The sequence below is a fragment of the Phocoena sinus genome, chromosome 18 (assembly GCF_008692025.1).
Source record: "Phocoena sinus isolate mPhoSin1 chromosome 18, mPhoSin1.pri, whole genome shotgun sequence".
Taxonomy (NCBI): domain Eukaryota; kingdom Metazoa; phylum Chordata; class Mammalia; order Artiodactyla; family Phocoenidae; genus Phocoena; species Phocoena sinus.
The window spans coordinates 1,256,824-1,277,686 of NC_045780.1; the positions used below are offsets into that span (position 1 = coordinate 1,256,824).

General features: G+C 49.4%; 1 protein-coding gene across 1 annotated transcript in view; it reads right to left on the reverse strand.

Moving 5' to 3' along the window:
* LATS2 (large tumor suppressor kinase 2) overlaps window positions 1-16,054 on the reverse strand; it is a 38,806-nt gene extending 22,752 nt beyond the window's left edge. The window contains exons 1-2 of the mRNA XM_032611103.1: window positions 15,861-16,054; window positions 8,953-9,502 (exon numbers count right to left, since the gene is read on the reverse strand). Of these exons, the coding sequence (XP_032466994.1) occupies window positions 8,953-9,294 (342 nt within the window). The 5' untranslated portion in view covers window positions 9,295-9,502; window positions 15,861-16,054. The remainder of the gene's footprint in view (window positions 1-8,952; window positions 9,503-15,860) is intronic.
* Between the last annotated feature and the right edge of the window lie 4,809 nt (window positions 16,055-20,863).

The following is a 20,863-nucleotide window of genomic DNA, read 5'->3' on the forward strand; positions in this document are numbered from 1 at the left end:
AAGCCCCCACCCCCACCCCCGTGAGCAGCAACGAAGACCCAACTCGGACTAAACAAATAAACACACACACACACACACACACACACACACACACACACACACACACACACATAAAAGACTGAAGGTGCTTATCTATCAAAATATTGATGTTAAAAACGTAATCTTATCAGTGGCTGCCTTTCAGAGGTAAGATTTTCAGCTGCTTTCATTTTCATCTACAATGTCTAGAACGTTCTATAACGAACATAAATTACGATTTTGAAAACAATATACCTATAGTAGTCATGAAATTATGAGTTGCCCTTTCCAAGCTGGTTGACATTTCTAGTGCACGAGGTCTGGGCAGGGAGTGAGCGAGGGTTCGACTGCTTTCACTGGCACAACTGACCACTGCCCGACAGAAAGCTAACACGGGCCACAGAGGGACTTTCATTTTCTTGTAGCCACATTTAAGAAGAAAAAGGTAAAAGTGGAATTAGTGTTAATACGTTATTTACCCCCATATATCTCTTTCAAGTGCAATCAATATTAAAGGTACAGAGATATCTTACATTCTCTTTTTTGCACGAAGTCCTCCAAATCAGGCGTGTATCGGGCTCAGCGCAGACTTCAACTCAGACGAGCCGCCGGGGTCAGCGCAGCCGCCCCCCACGGGCCGTAAGGGCCTGGGAGCCTCCGCCGGCCCCACCGAGCGCCCACTGCAGAACCCGGAAGGCTGCAGCTGCCCACTGACTGGCCGTCTCATTCTGTTTTGCTTTTTGGTTCATGGATTTTTATTTATTTAACAGGTTATTGTCAACTACGTCAGTATTCCTTTACGTCTAAGCTCCTTTACGTCTACTACTCCCAGTGAGTTCTGCACCGTTCTTGAACTAGAATTCAAGTACACTGACAGAGAAGTTTCTGTTGGTGTCCCGGGGCCAGCACGGGCGCACCTGCGGGAACACCATGCAAGGCATCTTCAGAGGGAAGGCGCCCGAGCTGGTGGCACCTTCTTGTTCAGCAAGTGCCTTTGAGCACCTCCCCAGACGCAGGGTCATTCGGGTGTTCAGCTCTGTCCGAGACGGGACGCACAGCACCCTGAAACCCTGTCTGGTTTTCATTGGCTCGGGATCAAAACTACTGACCTACCCAATCCGGGCCTCGACTGTCCCCGTCAGCATCTAGAATCACTACACGTGAGTGGCCGGCTGATTCATGGAGGGCGGGGCCTCCCACCCTCAGCACGGAGGAAGGACCCCCGCACGACGCTCCAGGCTGGAGGGACGCGGAGCTGCGTGTCCTGCATCCCACCGATCCTTGTCTGCCGCTCCATCGACCACGGGAGAGCCAGGTGAAGACCTCCACGTGCGACCGTGGACTTGTCTATTGCTCCTTTTAGCTCCCGCGTGGCACCCCTCACCCCATAGAGCCTGGAGCTTTGTCTTCAGGTGTGCTCTCCCTGGTACATCATCCTCAGGTACTGGCCCTTTTATTATTGTGTCCCTCTGTCTCAAGTAACACTCACCCTGAAGGGTACTGTCTGATTTCAACGTCGCCACCGCATCTACTTGATGTTTACGGTTTGCAGGGCAGACATTTCCCCCGGACTTTGGCTTTCAGTCTCTTCGTGTCCTTGTTCTTGTAACAGGTGTGCCTTGCAGACGGGACAGAGGTGGATCTTGCTTTTTATTCAGTGTGACAGTCTCTGCCTTTTGATTGGGGTGCTTAATCGCTTTACACAGCGAGTGTAATGATCGCTATGGCTTTATTTAGGTCTGCATTCCTACTGACGCGTCTGGCTTTCACTCCGCCACTCCTCCATCCCCGGCTCCTTCCACGTTAATCAAATGCTGCTTTAGTTGTTCGCTTTAATTCTTCACTGACTCTGTAGCTCTGTCTCCTCCAACTGTATTTTAGTGATTGCTCTAAAGGCTGCAACATGCATTTTCCACTTACCACCACCTACTTAAATGTTGATTTCTAATTGTGTCAGGAAAAATATAGGACCCTTGCCACAGCTGACCCGGAGCGATGGGGGTTGGTTAGGGGTTTCAGCTGCCCACACAGCTGAGAACCCGTGTACAGCTGTACAGTCGGCCGTCCGCACTCGTGGTTCCACGTCCGCGGATTCAACCTACCACAGAGTGCGTGGGACACATTTGCTGAAGAAAATCTGTGGATAAGTGGCCCCGTGAAGTTCAAACCCAAGTCGTTCAAGGGTCAGTGGCATCTCCACTTAAGCCCCACCCCCCAGTGCGTGAGCCGCAACAAAGCGAAGCCTCGTTTTATTGAGATCTGACTGTACCTGAAAGTTTTCACCAAATTTGGGAAGTTTTCAGCCATTACTGCTTCAGATGTTTTTCTGTCCCTTCCTCCTTCAGGGATTCCAGTTCACACACGTCACACATCCTGGACCCCTCGGTATTGTGCCACAGGCCTCTGAGAGTCTGTTTACTTCTCTTCAATCTTTTCTATGTTTTTTGCTTGTGTGATGTCCACTGATCCATATTTAATTTCACCGATTCCTTCTACTGTTGTGGGTTCTCAGCTAATTCACCTGCGAAACGTGCCAGGTGGGCCAGCAAATCCCTAAGACCCCGTGTAAGCCACCACGGTTGCCTGGGGGGTCCTGATGGAAACGGGGATTCGGGGAAGGGAGAACACGGCTCGTGCGGGAACCCACTGCCCAAGGAGACCACACGATGGACCACGGAAGAAGCGGGCCTTGGCGGGGTGGGATGCAGCTGGGTTGCCGGGGAGGTCCCAGCGGGAGGACGGACAGTGCGTGCGGGGCAGTTACTCGGCCTGGAGGCCGCCGGCGTGTAAGGAGGGGGATACGGCCGGGGCAGGCGGGTGTGCCTGGTAACGAGAGAAAGGACGGGGTCGGATGAGGAAGTGCAGCGGCTCCCAAGGGGGTGGCTGCGGCCGCGTTTCAGGAAAAGGCCACCAGGAGGAATGTGGGTCGGGGGACTTCTCAGGAGAATCTGGCGTAGGGCAGGGTGTTAGCACGGAAAAGACAGAGATGTGAAAGCTACTTAGGAGGAAAAAATTGCAGGCATCGGGGAAAGTATTCATTAAACAATGACTGAAGGAGAGGCTCTGGTCAGGGACGAGTCCAAGACAGATCTCATTCATTGCTGGAAGGACTGAAAGCGTAAGTGCAACTTAAACACATCAAGAAATGTGGCGATTCAAATAAAAACTATAAAAATGCCCTTATCACTTGTCCTAGTAATTCCATTTCTAAAATTTATTCCCAGGAAATCAGTGAAATCCATTATGATTCCCGCAGAAGGCTGTTCATCGCCAGCGCTGAGCTGCTCACACGAGGAGGCCGCGAGCCCTGTGTGGTTTGATGCCATGTCAGCCCGGGCACGAGCCCGAAACTCTGCCCCTCGCGGTGGCCAGGCCTCGCTGCAGCCCACCGGTACCTCCTGCTTCCCTCTCCCCTGCCTGGTCACTGGAGCTCCTAACACTTCCGACTTGGTGCTGTCCAACTCAAATAGATTTTTGCTCAAATAAACTCTTAAAATGTTTAATATGCCTCGGTTTACCTTTTAACACCAGCTGTTTACAATAAATTACAGAACATCTGTTTGAACAATGGAATATAACACAGATGTTACAGACAAAAGTGTTTATGATGAAATCTTTATCCCTTCACTTCTGAGGGTTTGCACAGTTTCAGGGCCTAGAGGATGGTGGTCTCAGAACAAAGCCACCACTTCACAGGTCTGCAACCTGAAGGGAGAGATGGTTACTGAACGAAATACACACCTACACACATAGAAACAAATTCTGATAAACGCCATGGAGGGAACTTCCGCTGTAATGAAAGAACGAAAACAGGGGGTTCCAATTTAGACCGGGGATCAGAAAAGGCTTTTCTGAATCCATGACACTAAGACAAGCCTCCAAAGGGAGAGGGCATCACCCAGGCAAGTGGGGGCTGGAGTTGGGAAGCCTGAGAAGAGGCCACACGGCCGGCAGGGCCAGGGTGCCGACCGCGGGAAAGGGCGGGACCTGAGGCCAAGAACTCGTCCCCGGCACAGTGGGAAGGTTTCCGGAGGGAAAGGACAGGCTCCTTCCTTTCCAGAGTGACCACTCGGAGGGTTCTGTGCAGGGAACAGATGGGGAGAGGAGCCCTGCGGTCCCGGGCCTGGCGGGAGAGCTGAGCGGGAAGGCGAGCAGGGAGAGAGTCAACGCGTATATTTCTGCAACAGAAGAACTGGGATCATATTGTACGTGCTGTTTTGTGACCAGCATTTTTCCACCTGTCACCCTGGGCACATCACTCCTTGATGACTTCCCTTAACTTCCTTTAACTAGAAAAAAAATTTGGCCACTTTTATACCAAAATGTTCAGAGTGGTCATATCTGGGCTGATACAATTGCGGCAATTTTTATTTTCTCTTTATACTTTTATGTATTTTCCGAAAGTATGCAATGAACACACGCTACTTTAATAACCTGGGGAAGCCTGGGGGAAGGTACGACACAAAGGTATGATTTGCTAGTGTCTTGTCTAAATCCTATTTAGAAAGGTATAGTTTATCTTTTGGCAGGGCCGAAATTAATTTGAAAATCAAAAAAAAAAGAAAAGAAAAAACAGAGGGGGGAAAAGGCAAAGGCTGCTACACCCACAGTCATTGTTAAGACAGTTTCCTGTTACAGGACTGACATTCCTCAACTCAAGTGTTTCTTTTTTCCTCCTGCTCTTATTAATATTTCAGGGCAGTGACAACCCTGAACACTAGTCCCTTTTCCAGAGGAAGAGGAGGAAACATACGAGTCACCTGAATCCCTGCATCTCCCTCATTAGCAAAACCCCGGCCTTAGACTGAGACCACCGAGGCCACCTGTCACCAGGATGAAGGGATGGCAGCCTCGCATCAGCGCCCCTCAGGGTCACCCCCGGCCCTTTCCTGATAACGGCCAGTGAGGCAGAGCTGTGCTTCTGTCTGTTCTAGTGCCTGAGACTTGAGGGACAGTTTAGTGGACCAGCGCCCGGAATCCTCTCTGCAAAGCTTGCGTTTCCCACCATCACTGCTCCTGCCGAATGAGGGGCACAGCCCCATGGCCACGCGGGGCCTCCAGGGCACACGGGGCACACTCGCGGGGCACACTCGCGGGTCCAGCGCCGAGAGGGGCGGCCGACCATGGGCCTACGAGTTAGAAACAACGGACCCCGGGACTCTCCTGTAGGTCCAGTGGTTAAGACTGTGCGCTTCCAGTGCAGGGGACAGGGGTTCGATCCCCGGTCAGGGGATCATGCACATGCCGTGCAGTGCAGCCAAAAAGAAAAAAAGAAGAAACAACGGAGCCTGGCGGTCTGACCGGGGTCGGCTCAAACCCGGAGGCAAGAACCAGGGTTCCTGCAGGAGGTGAGCTGATCCAGACGGGGATGAGGGGAGATGGCATCACCGCTGACACAGTGTGACACGTCCACAGAGCTCCGGCGTGAGCTTGTCCGGGGGAAGGGGGGGCTGGGCAAGCGTGGCCGGGGGGAGGAGGGGGGCGAGAGGAGGGGACCAAGTCGCTGAGGAGGAAGCCCCTCCACGGGCACCGCTGTCCTCCCTCCACTCAAGCGGGTGTGACAGGCACGTGCGACCACGCTTGCCAGGGCGGGGGGAGCCTGAGTCACTGGGGTCGCAACTGGAGCCCTCTCTGACCGCTGCCATGCGGTCTCGGAACAGCGCGGGGTCACACGGTCGCAGCCACCGCCACGGCCTGTCCTTCCACCGTAACAGCAGCACGCCCAGTGCCGCAGCCTCTGCAAAAGGACCTGGGTCGAGGAGCACCCTGTGTGGTGGGCTGAGAAACGTGATTCTTCGGCACTTTTTGGCTTGAGGATGCCAAGAATTCTCTCCCTTTTCCTACTGACCAAATCACCCCAGTCTACCTGGTGCTGTGCTCGGGTCCCTGACCACTGGCTTTCTTCCTCAGGCCGAATTGGGCATAAGAAATGGATTTGTTTGTTTACATTTCTTCCTACCTGCATTTCGTTAAAGAGTTTACTCACTTAAACACATACAATAAAGTGAGGAAAACTGGATTAAGTCAGGATTAGGAAAATTATACCAACAGAGAAATTTGGGACCAGGGGAACATAGCCGCTAGCCGCGCCTGGACTCAGCACCGCCCACGGCAGAGCAAGGAGGGAGGTGGGCAGGGTCAGGACACAGGTCATCCACTGGGAAAAAGCACGAACAAGTCCCAGGACTCCCATCTGAAAGAAATTCCTCACCTAAGTCCCCCTCTGGGGACACACCGTGATGGAACGCTCAGCTGCTCTAAGGGCCCAGGAGCCACGGGCATCCTTGCTCTCCCAAGGCCCCAACACAGACTCTGAGGGGCCCCAAGGGCTGCAGGCCTGTCCCGAGGGCGCCCTACCTGCGCTAACCCGTCACAGTGCAGCGGGCGAATACAAATCGGTGCTTCCGAGAAGCAGCAATGTCACACATACGAACATCGCGGCAACACTGAATTCGCCGTTTTTAAAACTGTCTCAGGAAGAAAAAGAGGGAACACCTGGTAATAGGGTCGTTTGGAACCATAAAGATTACAAGAAAAAGCAAAACTAAATTTTATAAGAAAGATAAAGTAAGAGCTAAATTTAAATCATCACTCGTGCTAATAAGAGACGACAAAACAGGATGCCCACAATCAAAAACGTATCTTTCCAATTCCTTAAATCTATATTTAAAGAACAGCTCCTTCCTTAAGAAATATTAACCCACCGGCCTCTCTGTTTGCCCTATAGAAAATTTCATAAGTCTTTAATGATTTATGTGCAAAAGATTTATGAACATTACACCGTTTGACATATACATTATACCATTACACAGTGAACAGTCTTTTACATTTTCCCAGAAACTGAATCAGAGTCCCAATAAAATGGGGAAGAAAATGTGTGTACACACGCGGTAGATAAAACACTGCATATAAAGTGTGTCATCACCAACAAGGACCTATAAGACCTTGGGAAAACTGGGAGTTTACTGCCATTCTTATAAATAGAGGGTTAAAATGGCATTTAAACTCAAAATATAAGAAAACAAAACTGAACCTAGATTAAAAGGCAATACAACAGGAGACAAGGGGAAAAGCTGCACCGACAGGAATTCTCTGTACCTGTTACACGGGAATTCTAATCACCTGCTTTATCCAAGACACACAACTCTAGAGGTACTGCTGAGCTTTTCCTCACATTATTTGGGTTCACGTAATGACTTTCCAACCAGAATTCTCTGAAAGCAAATGTACCCTCTAACCAGGCCAGAAAAAGTCTGAGTTGGAGGGTCAGAGAGAAGGCAGAGTTGTCTTGAGCCACAAAGTAACACCATGCACCAATCTGACGGATTATTTCAGGAGCATCAAAAGGGTAAAGAGTCCTTTCTACCAGCAATGAACATGAATTAAATGCTGATGGGAACTTATGGGTGTCCCGACCCTTAATTTTACCATATTCGTGTTTTACTATAAACGGCGCCAGCTTCATTATTTCTTGCACTGTAGTTGTCACGAATGGATTTTACCACAATGAGATCCCACCTGTACTCCGGATCATTTGCCTGATTTGTCTGTTTTTATCACAACTGCAAGAACAGCGGCTCTGATTACCTCTTTTGTTCGCGAGTGATTTAAAGAAGGTTTCAGCTTTGTTACTGGGCTGAGTACCTGCAATCTCACCCACTATTTCCCCGGGACGGCTCCATCCTATCTTCAAAAGCATCAAGTTCTGTTGGTCAGGGGACAGCTTCATATTTTCACAGAGAGAAAGGCCGTGGCTGTGCTGTCAGCTCGCGCTGCTAACCCTCCGCGCCCGCCATTCACAGCCTGGGCTTCACGAAAGCAGCTCGTTACCCAGGTCAATCCCGGCACATCCCGAAGGGTCAAGGAAGCCCCACAAAACAGCGCCACTGGTTTCCCAAACAGATCATCTGAGAAATCTAAGTTCTCCGTTAAGAAACTATAAGAGGGCTGAGGTAGCTTTTGGAAATAAAAGAGGGCGTTGTTTCTCTTTCCTCCCAGTTCCCGTGACTGTGAGGCCAAGAGTACGTAGTTACGCTGTTCCTAAGAAACTAGAAGTGCTCAAGCCACCCTGATGCGCTCTGCGCATGAAATCCTACTCAGTTTGCAAGGCGGCAGACGTGCCTGGTCTATTTCCACGTTCATGCAGCTCTGACTTTCACGTGACAGGTGATGATACAGCGCTTGCTTTCAGAAGCCGTTTCATAAGACAGTTGCATTTTTACTAGTTACATGTCACGGACACATTTTTACCTGGTTGGACATGAGCTCCATTTTATACGGTCCTGCCCCTCGGTTCGGACTTTATTCAGCCACGTGAAGAGTACAAGATCGTACGCACGGCCCCCGTGCGTGTTTCTGTGTAATTGATGTCTCCTCCATTAACTGGCCTTCATTCTTAAGCAGTGAGAAGTCAGGCTGTGTTGCCACCATTCTGATGATTTCTCAAGCTTTTTATTTTCTAGTCTTTCTCATTCGCAATATAGTTACGTCTCCTCTAATAGCATAGATGTTATCTTTTAAAACAGGAGAAAACAGAGGCAAAAAGCCGACTCATGTTAACCAACCTTCCCCTTAGCTGAGTTAAAAAATGCACAAACCAAACACAAGTTCAAGGAAGCCAGTCTCTTCCCCACCACAGCTCACAATAAGCCAAATAAACCCCAAGGAGAGGGCTACGTGGGTGGGAAAGCCTTCCCATCCTCACAGGGACAGGACAGAAAGCGCACGGGACACAACTTCAGGAGAGTTGAGAAATCTCCGGATCTTGCCTGAAAAGGAAAGCAGCTAACAAGATGGTTTTGGAGAGAAGGTGGAAAACAGTGCAATGGGACGCAGAAAGGGCCTCGGGTTTGTAGCCTAGAAACCCCTCTCCAGGGACCTCTGCTGGTCTCCTCTGCACCCCAGATGCGCAGCCTCCCGGGAGCGTCCACCCACCTGGTCACAGCCCGCGTCCACCAATTCCTGCAGCATTTGTCGGTTTACTTCTGCGGCGGCCGAAGGGCCCGATTCATTAGCAAAGGGCAGCAAGGAGTATCTGATTTCTCTCAGGGCTTTCTGGTAAGGCCCGAACTTTGGGGCTGTCCTCGTCTGCTGCTGCTGCCTAGCCGCGTCCTTGCCCCCCAGGGCCTTGGCATCCAGGGCGGCGTCACTGCCCGGCCCCGCGGGCGGCCCCGGGGTGGGGGTCTTGGGCGGCTGCTTCAGCCCCTCGCGGATCTCCTGCAGCCGCTGTCGGCTGTTCCCAGAGTAGGTCGTGGCGGGAAAAGTCTTCGGCCGCATGGTTAGTCCAGTTTCCTTTGACCATAAATACAATCTTCTTAAAGTGTTTTATTAGTCAAAATGAAAACAAAACTGTCAACAGTATCAGTTAGTTGTAAACACACTTTCACAACAATGTTGTTTTGAAAATGTTCTTTCCTTCCGTTTCTGTAGTTTCTGCAGAGAACCGAACATTTTCCACAGACTTCACTTTGAAGACCATCTCTACCTGAAAAGGAAAATGAGAGGTGTTCATTTGTGGTTCCCACGTAATGTTAATGACACTTTTCAGAAATGGACTATGATCCTGAAAATATTCCACTTGGAAAGATAAAGAAAGAACACACCACCTCTCAGAAAAAGATACGGTTCACCTCTGGTTCGAGCACGTGACAGGCAGGGCCACCCCAGGCGTCTCCTGTAACATGTAACCTGCAATGACATACCGCTGCAGAAGCCAATACTTTCTTATAAATACTCAATTTGGGGCAAGAACAACAGTATTAACAACCGACAGCTCATTTAAAGTTCTCCTTTATAATATGATTTCACTTGGAAATCCACAGCTCGAGGGTTCAGCGGCGGGTCCACACCACCACGCCCTGCATCCCCACAGCGTGACTAACAAGCCTCTCCACTCACCTCAACCGGTGGTCCTTCCACACCTTGGGAACTCTTTCTTATAAAACCCTCCCAAACCTCCTGAAAGAAACCACAGCCTGCCACGCTGAAGGTTCACACAATGTGTTATGAGACTTTGAGGGTCACGACTCCTCTGTTTTTTTTTATAAAGTGGTCAACTTCTTGCTGGCATTTTGACCTAAATACTAAAATAAGAATGTCTCGGGGCTTCCCTGGTGGCGCAGTGGTTAAGAATCCACCTGCCAATGCAGGGGACACGGGTTTGAGCCCTGGTCCAGGAAGATCCCATGTGCCGCGGAGCAACTAAACCCATGCACCACAACTACTGAGCCTGCGCTCTAGAGCCCGTGCGCCACAACTACTGAGCCCACGAGCCACAACTACTGAGCCCACACGCCTAGAGCCAATGCTCCACAACAGGAGAAGCCACCGCAATGAGAAGCCCGCGCACCTCAACGAAGAGCAGGCCCCGCTCGCCGCAGCTAGAGAAAGCCCGCACGCAGCAACGAGGACCCAACACAGCCAAAAATAAATCAATAAATAATAAAAATAAAATGAGAATGTCTCGCTTGTGGAAACTGACACTTGCATGGAGGGGTCTGGTAGCAGCATGTGGGTGGTCACGCGGTGACCACAGTAACAAGGACTGTGCAGATGCAAGCCGTCTGTGTGCGGCACCCACCACTCAGCGTGGAAGCAGACTCTGTACAGAGCTCGCAGTCACAAGGGCACTTCCCCACAATGATTCTACCTGCTCCCGGCTAACGCACTGTCATGCTGGTACAGAGCTCACTGTCACAAGGGCACTTCCCCACGATGATTCCACCCGCTCCCGGCTAACGCACTGTCATGCTGGTACAGGGCTCACTGTCACAAGGGCACTTCCCCACGATGATTCCACCCGCTCCCGGCTAACGCACTGAGTGCTGTCATGCCGGCAGTCAGAAGGCGAGCCCAGCCCTGACGCTGCCCTTAGCTGCCAGCTGCCCGGCAGCACCTGGCTCAGGGGCTCAGGGCTGCGTAGCCTGGGACAGGTGAGGTCACCTCCCTCCCCTCCGCCCAACAGGTGGCAGCAGCGGGTGAGTGCAGAGTGAGGCCAGCGCCCCGTGGTCACTGCCGTTCCCGTCCTGAGCTGTGCTGCCCTGGAGGCAGCCCACGTGGCCGTGACCACAGAACCCAGTGAGCAGATAGCGAAGTACAATCACTTTGAGTTTTAATGAACTAAGGAGAACTGATCCCTTCTTGGAGCCTCCTCTAAAAGGAGAGGGGCACAGGGGTCTGGACTTCTTTCAGTGAGGAGCTTAGAGACTGTAAAATGGAACCGTGCTTCACGGCCTTTTTCACCCCTTTTCCCCCACTGGGGTGGGGAGATAGCTAATGTTTATCCAGTATTTACTAAGTGCCAGGCTCTGTTCTAAGCATTTCATGTGAATTAACTTACATAGATCTATTACATTACCATATACAACAGTAAACCTGAAAAAATGACATAAAATTACTATTCCTTTCCTAGAGATGGGAAGATGGAAGGTCTCAAAAGGTTTTACCAGTCCCTTTTCTCACTGTAACTACAAGAAGATTCTATTTAGAAAGTAAGAAAAGCAGGCTACATAAAATTTTCAACGTGAAATTCAATTTTTTTTTTTTTTTGCGTTACGCGGGCCTCTCACTATTGTGGCCTCTCCCGTTGCGGAGCATAGGCTCCGGACGCGCAGGCTCAGCGGCCATGGCTCACGGGCCCAGCCGCTCCGTGGCATGTGGGATCTTCCCGGACCGGGACACGAACCCGCGTCCCCTGCATCGGCAGGCGGACTCTCAACCACTGCGCCACCAGGGAAGCCCTCTCATGCTTCTTAAAAAAAAAAAAAAAAAACTGCAATACAACTCACAAGACAAAAACAAGTCATTTTCAGATCTGGAGCTGTGACAACTACTAAATCCTATTCCTAGTATAGGTGGCTCCTGTAAAAACTTAATATGAGAGCAATATTTTAATCATCCCTTAATTTGGCCCTACCAAACCCAGTTCTAGTTCTTAAACCAATCCTGGAAAATGCTATCAGATGTTCAAGACTTTTTATTCTAATTTCTCCCAGTACTTCACAACCCACACTGGCTGCCAAACAGACATGCAGCCCCGACCGACGAAACCGACCAAACCCACGGACCGCAGGGCCCGCGCTACGGACACATGCTGGCACTTTTAAAACAGTATTTCTTGGACCTAAAATTCCAGTTATTACTTAAATCATATCCTTACTCTAACTAACTGGCAAAGCTGAGATAAACCAGGCAGCCAGGCCAGGCCTGCAGCCGGACGCCGAATGTCAGAACCGTGCACCACCGTGCGGCAGGACCTCCCCAGGGCTGCCCCAGCCAGGAAGCCCTCACAGGGGATACCCCGCGCCAGGAGGGTCCCTGAGGATGTCTCTCCAACCAAGAGCGCAGTCACAAGGTTTCAGCGGGTACGGAGGTCTCCCACTCAGGCCAAAGGCTGTACCGGACATTATATGGGTTCACTCAGGTAGAACTGGGCCTCACCCCCAAATAAGTTTATGATCCAGGGAAAACAAACTACCACATGTCCTGTTTGCTTTGTACATGATATCTGTATGATATATAGATATATATGAGTGTGTATATAGATACACACATACATACACTTAGAGACACACATTATGAATAACAGCATTAAAAAATGGAGCCATAGAAGTTTTGTTTTGTTCTGCGGTACGCGGGCCTCTCACCGTTGTGGCCTCTCCCGTTGCGGAGCACAGGCTCCGGACGCACAGGCTCAGCGGCCATGGCTCAAGGGCCCCGCCGCTCCGCGGCATGTGGGATCTTCCTAGACCGGGGCACGAACCCGTGTCCCCTGCATCGGCAGGCGGACTCCCAACCACTGCGCCACCAGGGAAGCCCGGAGCTATAGAAGTTTGTACTCAAGATGACCACGTGGAATGACCAGGCTGTAGATAAATCTGTCACCTGTTCTCTGTAGCAATCGTAACAGCAAGCAACCCAACAGGATGGGTCTCCTTATATTCCATTCCACACCCCGGCAGGGGCTTCCACTCTTTGAGAAGCCTCACCTCCTCTGAAACCCTCTCCCCTTCAAGTTTCGGAAACTCCGCGGCCAGGGATTGGACCACCCATGCCACTGGAGAGTCACTGCTGTGGACAGAGGTGATCCATGACCATCTAAGGAATCCCAGTGCACAGGCCTATTTGGAGAAAACCTCCCAGAGAAAGGATCACTTCACCAAAGTTGGAAAGGCGCAAGGGCTATGATTTGATGGAGGAAGTGTGAAGCTATTCTTGGAGTCCGGAACTTCCTGTGAAAAGGCTCAAACACAGAAAAGATGAACAGGCAGACAATGTCGGGGGGCGAGGCAGGTGCATCTGGGTACATTTAATGAAAACACAGGAGTGACACTCGTGAGACAGGCTGGAGTTAATTAATTCATAAGGAACGAGCTGGTCCCTAGCACTCCTGCTGAAGACCACGGCCTGGAGAAGGGCGGTCAGTACTCCAAAGAGAAGCCCACTCCATTCAAAAGCCAGCTTACAACCTCGAGAAGATTCTCACCGTGCTAAGGAATCTACAGACTACAGGATCTGCTCTATGCCACAGTATCAGAACAGTTAACGGTAAACACAAACCACTGCAACACAATATGAGAGTTTCCCTTGTCCTCCAGAGAATTCCTGTGAATGTCAAATATTGGCATATGAACAAAAAGTATTTAATTAACTTAAACAACCACTTGTCACTATTAGGTTGACGTGGTCGAGTGGCAAGCGAAATAAAGCTTTCGTAGAGTGAACGGCAAACATTAAACAACGTCCAGTTTCCACCCTAATTTTAGCACCGTAACTATTATCCTTATTTCCAGCATTACCTTGTTCTAATCATACTTTCAAAATGAAACTGTAAATCAAAGAGCATTAGGCTCAATAGTACTAACACTAACACTTAGTGACCTGAGTGGCCAAACAGGGCTCCCTCCAGGCTCTGGGAGCTGTCACAGGTGCTCTCTGTAATAAAGCCCACTCCCCGCCCCACACAGAGCGTCAGCCACCAGCACACAATGGGGATGGTGACCCCTGGACTCGGGACGCCCAGTTCTGTCCATAGGAATTACTGAGCAATAGGCTTTTTTTTTTAAAAGGAAGGAGATTCAGGGAATTTTTCATGCTGGAAGTCGGAAATGTTCTAGAAATGTTCAAGCCCAAGCTCTTCGTTCTGTTGATCAGAATATTTTGCTCCTTTTTAGAGCAGATTTACAGTCAAAACAAAGTAAATGCAGTGAATTTATCCTCTGTATTTCTTCAAACCTTTTATTTTTTAAAAGTCAGTAAGGAACATTATTTAGAAGTTTCACATTATTATAACCATGAAATAAAACATAAAAGCAGCTTTTCAAAACCTGTGTTAGTCTGGTTTTTCCAATACAAATCAGAACACCCCCGCAAAGTTCCCCCAAATGTTTCCTGGGTGTTTACGGCGAATTTATCAGCTTCAACACCCCTCCTCACGCCCAACCCACACAAGCAGTGGGATTTAGGAGCCCGGGGCTGGCTACTTACAAAACATCATTTAAAATAACAAGGCATCTTATTGTAAAAACATTCCCCTCCCACCAAAGGAAAGTCCCTCCCCCAACCCTGCGATTTGCTAAAGAAAGAAAGAAATATGTACAGCTCCCATTTACACCTAAGTCAAAACGATTTCAAATTAGATGAAGAAGCTAGAAGAATCTTTTCCGGTTCAAAAATTCCGAGATTCTCATAATTCACCTTAATAATTTTTCATGACAGCTTCTGCCCAGATATCATTTTAAGTTGCCTGACATTTTGAGATTCATTAAATGTTCAGCAATTTTAATTTCAAAGGAATGCTGGCATATTCTTTAAACAGCGCTCTGTATACCTGGATAATGAGACCAAATTTTATGACAGGCTGAATAACACAGTGTCTTGTTAATTATAATTTAAAACAGACTTTCTTAAACAGTCTATGCATTCTTATTTTGAAGATTTTTCTGTTACTCTCTTATTAATACATTTGCCAAAGAAAAAACTTTTAAAAGATACAAAGTAGCTTAGTCTCTTGATTGAGCGCTCAGAAATGGTGATCCATCAAGCAGGGATTTGAGTTGAAGCTAGGAATCAAGCTCTCCTGAGCACAATTTCCCTAATAATGGGCCAGGAGTTACTTTCTCCATTACCAAGGGAAGGCCTGTCAACCCCTAGGTTAAAATTCAAACTGAACACCTGTGCGAACATCACACATTTTGTGACTTTCCATTCATGTTTCTTAGTAAAATGGGGGCAAATCTTCCTCTACAATTGCACGTATTTGCTGAACACTTTGGGAAGAGAGCTGTTTGGCCACTGCATTTCTACCTGCCAAGCGCTGGGTCTCACACAGTCCCGGGCTAGTGAGTTCTGACGTCTGGACTCCTGTCCAGGGAGACCCCCTCCCCTAACCCCCACGTACGTGTAATCGGTCCACACGACGAACCCAGCACACAGCGCGCACGGTCCGGGTCCCACCGAGGCCTGCGGGCGGGGCACGTGTGTCTCCCCGGCCCCACCTGCCTCCGCCGGGTCGCCAGGCGCCGCGAAACGGGTCGGAACCCGCGTCCGGACCCCGGCGGGCGCCGAGCGCACGGGGGCGCCGCGGGAGGCCGGACTCCAGACGGGGGTCGGGGTGGGGGTGGGGGTGGGGGAAGGTGGGGGAGGGGAAGACCCGGGGGCGCGGCCCGGGGGGAGGGGCGGCCCGCGAGGGGGAGGGGCGGCGCGGCCTCCGTCCGGGGACGACCTGCCCGCGAGGGGCCGAGGGCCGAGGTGGCCCGACTGCGCGGACCCCCCTCCGCCCGAACGCGCGGCCCCGCCCGCCCCTGAGTCCCGAGTCCCGATCCGCACCCCGCTTCCCCGCTCACCTCGCGCCGTCTACGCCGTCCGCGGCCGCCTGGCCCGCGGCTCCGGGGCCTCGCGGGGGACGCCGAGCCCGGGGGCGGCCGGCGGGCGGGGACGCGGGGCGCCGGGCGGACGGGCGGGCGGGCGGCCCCATCTTCCGGCGCTCGCGCCGCGGCCCAGCGCGCAGCCCGAGCGGGACATTCGCTACATTGTTGGCATTCCTGGGGCGTCACGTGACCGCCGCGTCAGCGCCGCCCCCGCCCGCGCCCGCCGGCCGCCCAGGGGGCGCGGGGCCCGGAGGTCGTCCGTCCGCCCGCCCGTCCGTGCGGGGTCCGCGGCCTCAGCCGCCGTCCCCCCCCCACCCCGCGGCGCTGCCGTCCCGCGTCCTCCGGCGCGGACGGGCTCCGGACTGTCTGCCAGGGGACAGCCCGGGGTCCCCGTACGCCGATGGCCCGGCCACCGCTGAGCGCCGGGATCCGGCTCACCTGCGCCCCGCCCCCCGCGAGGCTCACCTGGACGCGCGGCGCGGCGCCGCCTCCGCCCTCACCTGCGCCCCGGACGCTCGCACCCGGACAGGCCTCCCTCCCTCCCCGCCCCCACCCCGGGGCTGGCCCCCTCCTCCCTTTGTATGCAGGTAAAGGTCCTGCCCTTGCTATGTCTTCAACAACAGAAACATAGTTAACTGAAAGAAATATATCGTAAATAAAAGGAATTTAATGGACTTTACAATTTATGTGCGAGACACCTAATCAAATTTTGGGATTACAATGACCATTATAGAATTGTTTGCAATCGTGAAAAATCAGGAAGAACCTAAAAGTCCAGCAGTAGGGAACTGTGGGAAAATAAAATATGTAAAATAGCTAAGTGAATGAACTAGCTGTACTTTTCAAAGGATATGTAGATAGACTTCAAAAATCATTGTAGAGTGGAGAAAAGGGAGTGGCAAAATTATATTTACACTATGATACCATGTTGAGAAATAAAATCCCACAGAACCTATGCTAATCACGTTCTTTATACAAGTAGAGTCACGGACTGAAAATGTACACACCAGACTCATTACAGCTGTGGCCGGTGTAGAAAGGAGTGCAGAAATTAGACTCGAGAGAAAAGTAAGGACAACGACTTTCTCTCCAGTGCTTTATTTCTTTATTTGAAACAAATTGTCCAAATCTTAAAATTTGTTGATTCTGAGTGATTAGATCCAATAATGTGTAGTGTATTATTCTTTGTGCCTTTTTAAAAAATATCTTAAACATTTTTACATACATATATATATATATATATATATGAAACAAATTGGAAACGGGTAATTTTCCAAATAGAGGTTTACTTGAGGAAACTGATACACCATATAGGAGAACATTGTGTTTACTGACATGCAATCATTCCTTTGGGTTTTTTGTTTTTTAAATTTTTTTGAGGACCTGCCATGAACCATGGATTAAACCAAACACCATTGGTACTACAGTGAGCAAAACTACACGATTTACCCATTGGTGGAGCTTACACTCTTGTTGATGCATTCAAGAAACACAGCGATAGGACTTCCCCGGTGCCACAGTGGTTAAGAACCTGACTGCCAGTGCAGGGGACATGGGTTCGAGCCCTGGTCCGGGAAGATCCCACGTGCTGTGGAGCAACTAAGCCCCGTGAGCCACAACTACTGAGCCCGCGAGCCACAGCTACTGAAGCCTGCGCGCCTAGAGCCCGTTCTCCTCAACGAGAAGCCACCGCAATAAGCCCGCGCACCGCAACGAAGACCCAATGCAGCCAAAACTTAAATAAATAAAAATTTAAAAATATATAGTGACAAAATAGGGTACAGGATCTAACTTGGTGAAACAATACAAGTACATGTATTTATATTTAAGCTATATACATAAAATATAAATGATATATATTATATAAAATATAACGTATATTAAACAAACAAAAATATGTATATATGTCCAGTAAAGTATACAGCCAAATATTAAAAGTGGTATTCTCTGGATATAGTGATTCTGGGTGATTTCTGTCTTATAATTCCTGATACTTCTAAATAGGATACTTAAAAACTGTTTAAATAATCAGCTACATAAGTTCATCCACATAATGCATCCAGTCGCCAAGAGGAGAAAAGAGAGACAGCACAAGTCCCACTGAGCACAAAGCCTGTGGCAGTGGCAACCTCTCCATGTATAAATTAATTGATTAACATACATATACTACGTGTGTATACCAGGTGTTGCCCTAAACTTGTGTATTATCTCATTTAATCCTCTAGTCAACCATGTTATTAACCCCATTTTATAGAAGAAGACCCTAAAATACACAGAGCCCAACTAACTCGCCAGAGACCAAAGAGCTGGGATTCCAACCTTGGTAGATCTGATGCCAGAGCTTGGAAGCACTGAATTATAAGGCTGTCTTCAGGTAATCTCAAAAGTCATGATCACAATGTACTTAATAATAAGGAAACCGAAACCAAATCAGCTCCCTTTTACTTTGAGGGGAGAGGAATGGTCTTTGTGGAGTGAGGAAGGGGGGCCCAGGGCCTCCCGCAGCAGACAGAGCAGAGGCTGAGGGCTGGCAGGAACCAGCATCACCTCACCTGCAGATGCGGGGCCAGGATGTTTTAAGGATTCTCCCTGAGGCTGCTGTGCAGTGTGCCCTGAGACTACCTACCTGCTTCCCCTCCCCCACCCCTCCCCCACCTGTGAATGCAAGAAACCTGATATGACTCAGCCTCTTTATACCTTAGTGCCTGGAAAGCAGGCTCTGGTCTCTAGACACAATTTTTGTCTTTTTGGAAAGAAAAGGCCTCCTTGTTAATAATCTGTGGAGGACACACAGCAAATCTGCTAACTACAAAGAATGTTCTCTATGGGGAGTAGTGAAAAAGTAGAGTAGGGTTAGATTGTGAAAGGCCTGGAAAACTAGAAAGAAGGCGTGCTACACTGATTTAATTTTTTTTTATACCCATGTGGTCTGTCTCCTTAATTAGATTATAAATTCCTCAAGAACAAGGACCATTTTCTCCCCCCAAAACTACATATAGAGAACTTAACTGCTGATCTGAACGTATTGAATGAACTTTTTTTTTTTTTTTTTTTTTGCGGTACGCGGGCCTCTCACTGTTGTGGCCTCTCCCATTGCGGAGCACAGGCTCCGGACGTGCAGGCTCAGCGGCCATGGCTCACGGGCCCAGCCGCTCCGCGGCATGTGGGATCTTCCCGGACCGGGGCACAAACCCGCGTCCCCTGCATCGGCAGGCAGACTCTCAACCACTGCGCCACCAGGGAAGCCCTGAAATATCAAAATTTTAAAGATCACATTTTTCTCAGGACCAAGCACTCTGGGTCAGCCGGGGAGATCTCCTGGTACACTGTTCTTTGGAGGTTTTGGTTCTGCAAACTCGTAGGAACTTCTAGAAAGACTTGGCAGTACCAAGTTTATTAGTTGGGGGATATGCTTTGATGACGAACTCTTTTTTTTTTTTTTTTTACTGTCTTTTTATTGTAATAAAATATACATAATATAAAATTTACCATTTTATCACATTTTCACTGTACAGTTTAGGGGCATTAAGTACCTTCACATTGTGTGCAGCCATCACCACCATCCATCTCCAAAACTTTTTCATCTTCCCAAACTGACATTCTGTCCACATTAAACACTTAACACCCTACTTTCCTCCCCACCTTGTTTGTTCTTTTGCGGGATTTTTTGTTGTTTTCCTCTGTTAGGTAATTTTCTGCCACACAGCTTACGGGGTCTCAGTTCTTCGACCAAGGATCGAACCTGTGCCCCCTGTAGTGTAAGCGTGGAGTCCTAACCACTAGACTGCCAGGGAATTCCCACTAATTTTCTGCTTTTAGTCTGCTGTTGGCTATGAAAGATTACTTCGCTTCTCAAAACTGTATGCAGGGCTTCCCTGGTGGCGCAGTGGTTGAGAGTCCGCCTGCCGATGCAGGGGACACGGGTTCGTGCCCCGGTGCGGGAGGATCCCACGTGCCGCGGAGCGGCTGGGCCCGTGCGCCATGGCTGCTGAGCCTGCGCGTCCGGAGCCTGTGCTCCGCAACGGGAGAGGCCACAACAGCGAGAGGCCCGCGTACCGCAAAAAAAAAAAAAAAAAAAAAAAAAAAACTGTATGCAAACTAAGAGCTACCAGAACCTCTTATTCCTAAAAGCCTTTCCTATGCAGAGGAGAGCTAGGGCCTTGTGATGCTATTTCAAGTATTAAAACATCTCTTGTCCTCAGTTTCTGGACATTTCCCAAAGGGTTTATATTACTGGAAGTCACACTTATGGAAAAGTGGATTATTATTGTTTTTAAGAGAGTAGTCAATTAATAGATAGTAGATGAATAACCAGAAATATTTCAGACCTTATATTTTTTTCAAAAGCCTTTACATAATAGTTCTACCACTAGGTTTCTTTTTAAAATTATTTTATTTTTTCAATTATGCTAAACAATACCTGATGTAAAATTTACCATCTTAACCATTTTTCCTTTTTTTCTTTTTCTTTTTTGGCCACACCACGTGGCTTCCAACATCTTAGTTCCCCCACCAGGGATGGAACCCATGTTCCCTGCAGTGGAATTGTGGAGTCCTAACCACTTGACTGCCAGGGAGTTCCCTAAATTTCAATTCTTACATGTGTTTTCCAATCTTAAAATCATGAGAGAGTAAACTTTCTCTGATTTTAATTTATTTCTAATTGCTTTGAGCCATTTTGGAAAACAGAGCTTCCTGGAAAATTTGGTAAAAACCTCTAGGGCATATTTAGGGAAAGGCCCAGGGTCACAGCAGGCCCTACAGGGTGGCCACCTTGCCAGTCTCTGCAGACCTGCTCTTCCAGCCCTTTCCAACACAGAACCCAGCTTCATTCTCCGAATAGCCACTCTGCTTCTCAGATGAATAATGAAGTATGTGATTGCATAAGTCAGAATTGCTCAATAAGGTAAGACGTGTTCCCAGAAGACTTCAAAGAAACACTGTCAAGATAAAAATCACATCCTGCATTTAAAGAATTC